This window comes from Haemaphysalis longicornis, unplaced genomic scaffold, assembly GCF_048455015.1.
Source record: "Haemaphysalis longicornis isolate Haplotype H1 unplaced genomic scaffold, Haemaphysalis longicornis Haplotype H1 scaffold_10, whole genome shotgun sequence".
Classification (NCBI taxonomy): Eukaryota; Metazoa; Arthropoda; class Arachnida; order Ixodida; family Ixodidae; genus Haemaphysalis; species Haemaphysalis longicornis.
Genome location: NW_027526204.1, coordinates 16037311 through 16048436, shown reverse-complemented (window position 1 = coordinate 16048436; position 11126 = coordinate 16037311). Strand labels below are relative to the sequence as shown.

General features: G+C 44.3%; 2 protein-coding genes across 6 annotated transcripts in view; both read left to right on the top strand.

The window, feature by feature from the left end:
• Positions 1–11126, top strand: part of LOC144158244 (uncharacterized) — a gene marked incomplete in the record, with an annotated part of 583448 nt that overhangs the window by 348632 nt on the left and 223690 nt on the right.
• The window catches only part of LOC144158240 (uncharacterized), a 185152-nt gene that overhangs the window by 25894 nt on the left and 148132 nt on the right, over positions 1–11126 (top strand). The window contains exon 5 of one of the 5 annotated variants that reach the window (XM_077688973.1): positions 7557–8010. The exons of 1 other annotated variant lie outside the window; for it this stretch is intronic. In XM_077688973.1, coding sequence (XP_077545099.1) covers positions 7557–7641 — 85 coding nt within the window. In that variant the 3' untranslated portion in view covers positions 7642–8010. Of the gene's footprint in view, positions 1–3109; positions 7529–7556; positions 8011–11126 lie in introns of those variants that run through there. 3 more of the 5 variants (XM_077688972.1, XM_077688970.1, XM_077688971.1) reach the window with 3 other exon arrangements.

The window sequence follows — 11126 nt, the reverse complement described above, 5'->3', positions numbered from 1 at the left end:
ACTTTTGGGCCGAAGAACTGCCAAAGAACCCCTTACTGCAGCTAGCAACAACTCACAGCTGTGCGTGATCTGACAGAGTGGCATCAGCGCCTCCTCAAGCTGCGCTCAAAGAAGTCTTCACGAGGACACAATAATTTCACCATCAGAATTACACCATCTCCCCGTGGGGAACCCTGATTAGAATGCGAAGCATCGTGGCGGTTCCGTGTGGTTCTATTCTGTTGCCATTATGTTGAGTGATCTGGTTTTTACTAGTGCCAGAGGGAATTCCACGTCCGGGTCCACACCAGTGGCAAAGCCACGCAAGTGCTGTTGTGTTACAATGAGTAGGCGGTGGTTCTCGAGGCGCCGAAACTCGTCTGTCATGTTCTTGTCAATGTTGTCTCTGTGGTAGAATCGGTAGTCTCCGTCAGCTTTGGTGAGGTAAAGGTTGTTGACATTGGTGCACCGGCTGAGAGCAATGTACACACCCTCCTCTTCGCAGCTTTGTCTTCTCGTTCTTCTTCTTCGGCGGTTCCCCTACGGGAAGATGACAACGGTGGTTGAACGCGAACCTATCTCGTGATGGATTCTTTGGTTGGCCAATCCCTAGGGGCATCCTGCCACAATCAGCATCAGAGGCGCTGCGGACGGGGCTGGCTGAGCTGCAAGGCGCGTGGCGCTTCCGGCCACAGCTTTCCCACAGGAAATTCAGCATCCCCTTATAAAGTTTTCAGTTCGTCCTTTCCGTTGACGTTCAGCTTCGCGTGCCTTCGTTGTATCAGTAGCTGTTATTTAAAATGACTGTTATTTTTCTCCCTCCCCATCACATTCAGATTAGGCTCGCTGCTAACTGCTGCTACAAAATGCTCACTTCGCTTAACGCTTTCACTGTCGGGTGTTTCTGGCCATGACGCACCCCCAGTGTTGGCTTAGTTTCCTGAATATCAGGGAGAGAGCATAGTGATTTATTAGCTATGATAGCGTCCAGAACCTAACGCGTCAAAAGGAAGGAACGTGGGTGAGAAATGGCCTTTCTTCCAGATATTTTCAGTTTGCTGTGCACACTTCCGGGACGATGACCCCACAATTTCAACACCAGAATCTGACGCTGTCCTCAGATGAGAAACTCTGACTGCGAATCCAAGATCGGCTCATAGTCGGATCGGAAGAACCATAGGTCCTGTCCGCATACAAACGCCCCATGTGGTGAGCTGTCCGCTAGTAACCGCGCACATAAAGGGAGGTCCTTCAGCAGCCCGCAGAGCCCACAGAAATAGCATGTTGCTGAAATGGTGGCAGATAGAGGTAAAAAGGGGATACAACACTGACAGAGACACCTCGTTGGCTGCTGACAGCAGCAACTGAGGGTGCAGCGAGCGAGTGAAACCTGCGATTGCGTCACGTTTCGGTCAATTGGTGAGGCAATGGCACAGTAGAACATGTGGTAACAGAATAAAAGAAGTCCTGGAAACCTGTCGCAAATGGCGCAACAACCGTTTCACCTATAATCGTACGCATGCTGCATAGTCACTCATCCTGACAGTACAGCGCGCGCAGCAGCCATGCCCCCCAGCAAGCAACGAACGATGGGCGCAGTCGCTCCTTACTCTTCAATATACTGTCGTCAGAGAGCTTCTGAGTGAAAATACAAGCTACCAGAGACATTTGATTGATGAAACGAACAGTCCAGGCACACCAGCTTTTTTGCTATGGCGCGAATTTCTGAATGCACAATGGAGAACGTATCGGTACAATAGTGACACTGCGGAGCGGAAATGCAAAAACACTCGTACGTCACTGACCACGAAAGAATTAAGTGACTGTGTGAAGACCCACACATACAAAAGGGAAAATTGGATGAAGTATGCCAATTAAGGTGTATTTATTGTAGTGTCAAGTGACACAATGTTCATTCAGCAGAGAGCCAGGTGTGTGCGTTTTTGCTGCATAAAAGTTTCGGCTTGGGTACACAAGTGCGGCTGATTGTGAACTTCAAAAAAAGTTTCTTTGCCTCCAATGACATTTACTCGAATGCAATAGTCTAAATGACAAACTAAAGGGTGGGTGCGTATATTGAGCGTTCTCAAGTAATTTTACCTGTTAAGATTTGGTGCTTTATATAGGCCTGGAGCTTGGCGAAAGCTCGTTTGTCTGAGCAATTCGCCTGAAAAGTAGCCTGTAATCGACCTAAGTTATTTTTAGTAGACAGTCAAGGAATATATGAACGCATGATGAACATATTGTGACTGAAGTTTTAACAATGCCTTTCAGAAAAATTCTGAAAACATTTTTTTGCAGTTTTATTTAGCTAATACAACACTAAAAATTCTTGGACGGCTTCACTCATAGTGCAACATCAAACAGCTAGGCAAGCGGAAGGTTCTGCTGTATTTGTCATTCTAAATATTTTCCCTCTTTGTTTAAAATTATCTCCAACCACAATTTTCTTGTTGGCAGAAACTTCAGAGTGCTGACGTGACTGCGAAAATTTTTTTAACAAAAATACTTGGAGTGTGGACCTCTTATACATAATTGGCAACTAGCACAAATCCTTTCAACAAATTTAAATTTGGCAGTGGTCGATTTTTGTTCTAGGATACTTGTGCCCAATGACCGTGTTAGGTTTCTGTATAAGTAAGCAGTGCAGTTTTGGAGGCTTTCTATAATTCATATTGCACCGAAAAATGAACTAATCAACCTTTAATGCACGTATATCAAGCTCTTATGCATTTGTATTGATACTAGAATAAAGTATTAATGTTTTTAATAACACAATTTCCACTACCAAACAAAAATTAGTGTGGCCTAATGTTTTCTTTCGTGTGCAGAAAATTTATAGTACTTGACTTGCAGTGTGATCTGTGGATATGTTACCTGCTGCCACACTTTTCTGTAAAGCAATATTTGATTGAAGTTGCAAAAACTGCAAAAAAACGTGCAGAAACCTTGAATTTTCTGCAGTGTGCATTGTAATGAGCATTTAAATGTGTTTATTGGGTTGCCACCTATTTTGGTTGGTCAAAAAGTCAAAATTTTCTAGTTTCTTGCAATATCTTCAATTTAATTTTCCTGGATCTTATTTTGCCAACTTAAAAGTTTTTGTCGTGACTGAAAAAATTCATTTCAGAGGGAAACATCCTTCCTGCCAGACCTGTCAGCAATGCAACGATCCTGCTCATGAGGTGGAATTATGTGCCAGTAAAATGTGCTACACCAACACTGCCTGCAAAAAAATGTTTCTTGAAAAATGCAGCCTGGACAGCCACCTGAGAATGCACTTTGAGGAGAGGCCATATGTGTGCAGCACCTGTCAGAAGAAGTTTACTCAACGAGGTAGCCTGGCTATTCATGAGAGATTGCACTCTGGCCAGAGGCCCTATGTGTGCAGCACCTGTCACAAGAGCTTTACTCAAAGAAGTCACCTGGTTGTTCATGAAAGATCGCACACTGGCGAGAGGCCGTATGTGTGCAGCACCTGCCAGAAGAGCTTTACTCAAAGAAGCCTACTGGTTGTTCATGAGAGATCGCACTCTGGCGAGAGGCCATATGTGTGCAGCGCCTGTCAGAAGAGCTTTACTCGAAGAAGCGAACTGGTTGTTCATGAGAGATCACACTCTGGCGAGAGGCCATATGTGTGCAGCACCTGTCAGACAAGCTTTGCTCGAAGAGGCCACCTGGTAGTTCATGAGAGATCGCACTCTGGTGAGAGGCCGTACGTGTGCAGCACCTGTCAGAAGAGCTTTACTCAAAGAAAGCACCTGGTTGTTCATGAGAGGTTGCACTCTAGTGAGAGGCCGTATGTGTGCAGCACCTGCCAGAAGAGCTTTACTCAAAGAAGCCTACTGGTTGTTCATGAGAGGTTGCACTCTAGTGAGAGGCCATATGTGTGCAGCACCTGTCAGAAGAGCTTTACTCGAAGAAGCGAACTGGTTGTTCATGAGAGATCACACTCTGGCGAGAGGCCATATGTGTGCAGCACCTGTCAGACAAGCTTTGCTCGAAGAGGCCACCTGGTAGTTCATGAGAGATCGCACTCTGGCGAGAGGCCATATGTGTGCAGCACCTGTCAGAAGAGCTTTACTCAAAGAAGCGAACTGGTTGTTCATGAGAGATCTCACACTGGTGAGAGGCCATAGGTGTGCTGCACCTGTCAGAAGAACTTTACTCAAAGAAGGCACCTGGTTGTTTGTGAGAGGTCAAACACTAATGATAGGCTATCTTGGTAGCACCTGTCAGAACAGCTCTGCATGCAGTTCCAGCTCAGTTGATCATAAAAGATTTCACTCTGACGAGATGCCGTATGTGTGCAGCACTTCTCAGAGAAGTTTTACTTAGGGAAGTCATCTGATTGTTTATGAGATTCCACTCTGGTCAGAGGCTGTATGTGGGCAGCACGTGTTAGAAGATTTACTCAAATAAAGCACTTGGTTGATAATAAGAGATCGCAATGTGGGGTGAGGTTATAATGTAGCACCTATCAGAAGAGCTTTACACAGACAGCCATATTGATGGACCCTGAAAAATTGCATTATATGTTTAGGATTTCTCAAGAAGGGTTTTGTATTAAGGGTAACTTGATGAAGCATGAAATATTGCATTCTAGCATCAAATCCTCTCTGTGTGGCCCCTGCCAGAAGTGCTTTGCTTGAACATTAAACCTGGTTAAACATAAAGTAGTTCACTCTGGTGAGAGGCCTTTTGTGTGCAACAGCTGTCAGAAGAGCTTAACTAATCAAAACCTACCTGGTTACCCATGAAACACTGCATTCTTGCATCAAGGCCTATGTGTGTGTCATCTCAGAAAACCTTAACTAACAAAGTTCACCTGGTCTCATGAAAGACTGCACTCTTGTGAATAGCCGTCTGTAAAACCTGTAAAAAGCTTTATGTCCAGCTTCATCCCTTAAAAATAAGCGCGCTCAGAAAAGGCCATAATTGTGCATATAGAAAGGGGAGTTGATTGCTCATAAAGAATTACTCAAGTAGGAACCAGCATATGTGTAGCAACTGAGAGAATCAGCTTAATCAAAAAGACTGTCTTGTTTTGCATAAACTACTGCACTATTACGAGGCATTATGTCTAGTATTCGTCAGAATAGTTTCAGTAGTGGAAGCCACTTCAGTGATTGTGTTAATGATTTCATCCGTAACAGGGTGTGTTCACCACATCAGGAGAGCTTTTCCTCAGTGTTTTATGTTAGTCGTAAATTATTGCACATTAGTGATGACTGGACCATTTCTCCACAACTGTTCTCGTGAAAAGTTGCTTGCTATGCATGTCTAAAAAGTTTTCTCTCAAAAGCATGTTTGATATATCATGCAAGATTGCACCATTGAGAAGAATCTGATGCCTGTACCATTTGTAAAAAATTGATTGTTTGAATTCTACATTTAATTAAGGAAGGCCTCATGTTTGCAATGTGTGTAAGAAAAGTTCTGCCCATGAACTGTAAAAGGAGCTCTGAAACAGCAGCCGCCGATACGACAAAATGTTGAATAAAGCAATGTCCTGGTAATCACCTCCTTTAATTTTGTTGAAGTGATTGGATTCTGGACTTCTTGCCAATCAGAACAGCACTTTAATACTAGGGTGCATTTCCTTCTTCATTCATTTGTCTGCTTTAACAGCTCAAGCATTCCCCTCTGTATTTCTCATGGTGCTCTGTGTCTTGGTGGTCTTCCACTAATTTCGGCTATGCTTCACTAACGTGTCTGCTACTGTATCGTACGCATTGCTTTTGGGCAGAATCATCTATCTTTGTTCTGCTTGCATAATTTGGTACTGCCAACAGAATCTGCATTTTGCTCATATCTTGTAAAATACAAAAAACGGGTGGTATTTTTACTCTCCTACACGCCGAAGAAAAGAAATTGTATTAAAGAGGACGACCCTCAATCATCAGGCACCTGGCCAAAGTTATGACAATAAAAATTAATGCATATCAGCACCTCAAATGATCATCATCATAAGCCTGTGTAGGCCCACTGCAGGGCAAAGTCTTCTCTTATACATCTGAATGTATCCCGGTCCTGTACTAACTGCAACCACTTTATCCCCCACAGACTTCTTGATCTCATCTGCCCATCTTTCTGCCGCCCCCGGCCGTGCTTGCCTTCTCTAGGGATGTACAGTAGAATCTCGATAAACGGAAATCGCTCAAACAGTATGCAGTATAGGACCTGGGGGTAGGGCTGTATATGAGCACACAAGTGCGTACTTCGACTGATATTGCACATACATAGTACATACACTTTGTTCTTTCGATACGCCTGCAGCACCTCTGCACAGTGTTTGCGAAAGGGCAGAGTCAGCTAAACACCATTTCCAAATCTTAGCACCGGCACTTGGAAAAGGCATAGTGCATGCGGTCAATTGTGTAAAGACGCATAATTAGCTGAGCAAATAAAGTACTATAACTAAGAGCAACTATTAACCAGCTATAAAAATCAGTCGTGGCCATCAGAATTAGCTAGGCTCTTTCAAATTCCTTCCTGATGTGCAGGTTTACCCAAAACCATTCGTCAAACAAATCGGATTGCTACCCAATGTTCCCCCAAGGCAGCTTGAACGTTTTTTTATGATTTCAGTACGGTCACTGAAACAGCTGATACAAAATAATCTGATGAAGGACAGCTGTGAATTTTAAACAGTTGTGCTGCACACGGCCACCGGCAAATTGATCGCAAAGGAGGGGAACCAACCCCCCTACATAAGGCATTTCTTACCTTTTCCACAAAACGGAACGGGAGCAATGCATGTGTGGGAATAATAAAGACCCAACATCATTGAACCTGAGTTCTTTATTACATAAAAAACTGTGACCAGGGCATACTTGACTCCAGGTGCACCACATTGCGTACTCAATAGCGCTGCTGTTCGATCTCACCGGAGTCATGTTGATCGGCAGCGGCCTTGTTCTCGATGTTCGAGCACACCATCTGCTTAGACAAGCCTGTATTTCTGGCGATGTCAGCCTCTTTTTCCCCCTTGTTCGACATTTAATTATGCTTAATTTATCCGACAGTGGTATCAGCCACCCTACCGCTCAACCACATTTTCCATGCTTCAGGAAGTGCTGTAAATAACAGTCATTCATTCATCCTAAAGAATGCTTGAATGGATTCATGAGGCATAATGTAGAACGTGTATCACTTGTAGCGCAACAACTGAATAATGTGAAGAACATGCAGGTGACTGCAAATGATAAGACAGACAGACACACAGAATGACTTTATTCGGCCACAGCCAGGGCAATTCGGCCAGCAGCATCTCCTCTGCTGTCTGGCAGCAAAGCCCCTTTTGGGCACGGAGCTGGTACCGTCACCCAAGCGGGCCAGGTCTTGTAGTGCGAGGATGTGGGATACGCTGGGTGGCATGTTAGATCTACTCGCTGGTGGTGGTAAGGAGGGGTAAGATCGTAGCCTGCATAGCTGGCTAAGGGGTTGGGGCATTGAACTTTCTGAAGCAGGACTGAAGCGGTTGGAGAATATAAATAAGGAAGTTTTGTGCTGTAGTGAACAAGCAGATGATCCTACGGTATGTATAATTGTTGAACCCTTTCAAACGTGTGCAGGGAGCTGCAAAACCAGTCAGCAGGAGTGGCTGACTTGGCAAGGTCATGCAGGTTCACTCCAGGGTCCAGAGCTCAGAGCCCATGAGTCTATCCTGTTCATGCCCTAAAAGTGCTGGATGGGCTCCAGCCCTGGAGCGAGTGTTGCTGGTGTCTTCCTAGGCTAGCACGATACGAGCATGCTTCACGCGCCTTCGACGTTTCATTGTCGTCAGCAGCGGCATGCGTCGGCGAGTTTTGGCAGGCCATGATTACAAGCAGCCCACAACCATCCAGGAAACGTGTATCGAACTCATCTTCAGCAACTTTAGGGTTTATCCACTACAACATCCCTTGACTTTACATTTCACAGACCATAAGGCGGTCATAATCAAAGCGGAACGCCAACCACAGCTCGACGTCACCTACATTGAACATGATGATGATAATGCTGAAATAAAGACACTCATTCCATGTATGTCTCTCTGTCTCTCTTTAATGCCTCTCCACTCTAACACCCTCCACACCCCTCCCATAAAATTGCACCATCTTCCCGTAAGGGAACCCTGAGTAGTATGCGAAACAGCCATGGGGTCAACGCAATTTCCCATTTCGTAGTCCCGGTAAGTGAAAAGTGTGGTAGTTACCACGGAAACCAAGCGGTAAATATAACGGTAGCTACGTACTTCAACCTCACGGAAACGAACTGAAAACTAATGGGCACTTTAATCGACCCCATGCCCACTTCGCATACTACTCAGGGTTCCCCTACAGGAAGGTGGTGTAATTTTTTTTATGTTTATCCAGGTTGGAGCAAATCACTTCTGACAGGTGCTACACAGATAGGGTTTGATGCCAGAATGCAGCCACCCACCCGCAAGCTGTTCCTTTTTTATCACCTCTGCTCAGTATACCACATCAATTTACAAAGGTGATACGGCTGCTTTGGCAGCACCTTATCGAACAACGGCAGCTGTGCTGCTTGTGAGCGGTTCAGTGCAAACTTAACACATGACTAGGAGAGGGTTTCATTACTAAGATATAATAACACCGTGCTGAGAGATTTTATAGTAATGAAGACAAAAGAAACGCACCAACGTACACGAGAACACTGCTTTTTTGGCACTTGAGTCCTGTCTCGACATTCACGGCATGTCGGCTGGCCTGCCTGTGCTTGCAATTCAGCGCGAGTCAGTGTTGCCAACCAATTTCTGCTGCAACACCCCACACTACGCCAGAAAAAGCCGTACATTGCACTACATACTATTGTAGGTGGTGCTACGGTCCGCTATACACTAAATTACTATTTCGTAGCATGTAAGTCAATTTACTGGCTATTTGTATGCCTTTGTTTTAGGTTATTGCAATTTTTATTTGTTTCTTTTAGTACTTTCACAGAGAAGCTATTTATGCTTCTGTGTTAAAATAGAGCACGCACAGCGGGGTATAGCAGAAATGTTTGATCTCCCAAGATACGGTATTGTCCTGCCGTTTTCAAGGCTTGCTAGAATAAGGTTTTGGTAGGTGTTTGTGCCGTTCTGATATGCGCACCTTGAAGGGCTTCCACAGCGATGTTTTGACTGGTGCTTTTGTCGTCCAAGAGCTCACATCACCGGTTGCCGATTTACGCGTGCGTGGGGAATGAGGGAGGGATGCTTGCACACTCATCCACGTTTCATGCGCTCACCAATTGAGAACCATTCTAATAGAATGGTTACTAGAAAACAGCTGTAACACTTATGTTTTAAGCAATCCGAAAATACAATATGTGGCAATTAGCCATGAAGATGGCACCAACTGTACTTCGAGTTTCATTTATTTTCATGATGACTAGTTCACAGTGAAGTTTTCAAGATTGGGAAATGCCCCTGCCAGTCAATACATGTGCTCCTATGGGAGTAAAATGGACATCCCCATTCAGGTAATTGGCTAAGAATTATGCTCAATCGCGAATTACAAATAAATGTAATTGCTTTCGTACACTCCTTGGATTCTCCCCAGCTTCACTGGTCATCCTTCTTCAGACAGTAAAAGGACACTGAACATTTTATTCATTCATGATTGTCTCCTAAATTATTTCTATCCCATGTTAACGTGAAGTCATCAGAAGTGCCATGCAAGTGGAGGTTATATAGTTTCATATAATTATACACTCTATATTAGTGCCGACATTCACTCTTTCCTCCATCTTGATCGTAAAATGCAGCTTTGTTGCGCATAGTGAACATATCATTCTTAATGACATCTTCCCTCTGGACACACGCCGCTCGCACTTTATCGTTTTGTGCTGAGTCTGATCTATACGCTCTCTGTGTGCGGATGTTGAAACCCATTAGATTAAGAAATAATTTCATACTTTAGAAGATTCATTTGGTGAAACTCAAAATCGCCCTACACTGGCGCAAAACTGGCTGAACGGCACTTCCGGCCTATGACAAGAGAAAAATTGCAAGAATGCCCTACATGTATGGCAAAAATCCTAGAGTTGACAACACTGGCGTGAGCTAAAGAATGCAATTTCAGAAGATAAGCTTGATGGCAGACTGCAAATTTTCAAGGAAAAGCAAAGTTTCCCAGCACACTACATGTGTGCATAGTCTGCTTTCACTGGTGATAACTAGGTTAAGTGTTAAAACTAAGTTTTTGTTAGGGTTATAAACACATGTATTTCATGGTAGTGATGCATGAAAGATCGAATGGAATACTGGGAGTTCAAATGCGTCCATACCATAGCTACTGCCACAACACTAACGAGCTCGGCACTGGCACGTACAAGGGTCCCAATAAAGAATAAATTGGCATCAGGTCAGGAACACTTGTACAGGCTCGCTCTAACAAATTCGAATCCAATTCTTTATCAATTCTCTCACGTTTGAGGCTCCTATACATAATAATTCATGTCATCGCCACTTTCGCCTGGAACTGACAAGGGTTGCGGGGTCGTCTGTTTTGCTTTCGCATAACGGAGGCACTGAGGCAAAAGCACAGAGTCCAGCTTAAATTGAGGACGACTCCCGCGCAATAGAACAGAAGATGATGTGCAATGCTAAGCGACAAAAAGAGAGCGGAGACGTATTGGCAGAAATTAAGAAAAGGAAATTGGTGTGGGCAGGGCATGCATAGTAAAGGTAACATAACCGTTGCTTATTAAGGGTGAGAGTGGATCCCCTAGAGAAGGCAGAAAGTTATATGAGCAGATGAGTTCAAGTTTGTGGGGATAAATGGGTCACAGTTAGCGCAGTACCAGGATTATTGGAGATCTATGGCAGAAGCCGTAGGCTGCAGTGGGAGTAGACAGGCTGATGATAATTTCAGACTCTGACATGCACCAATTCTTGTCGTCACCTTAGCCATGTGGCTGATGGTTGAAGGTCGTTCTGTTTCCCGCAAGCTTTTGTTGGAGTGTGGGAGAATAAAAATCCCACCCCTTTTTATTGTTTTTCCGGGCGTGAGCAAAATGCAGATTTTATTAGCAGTACAAAATCATGCAAGCGGAACAAAGAAAGTCAGAGGCTATAGCCCAAAAGGGATGCATACGATACAGTAGCCGAGACATTAGCGAAGCATAGCTGAAATCGGTGGGAGACATCACCA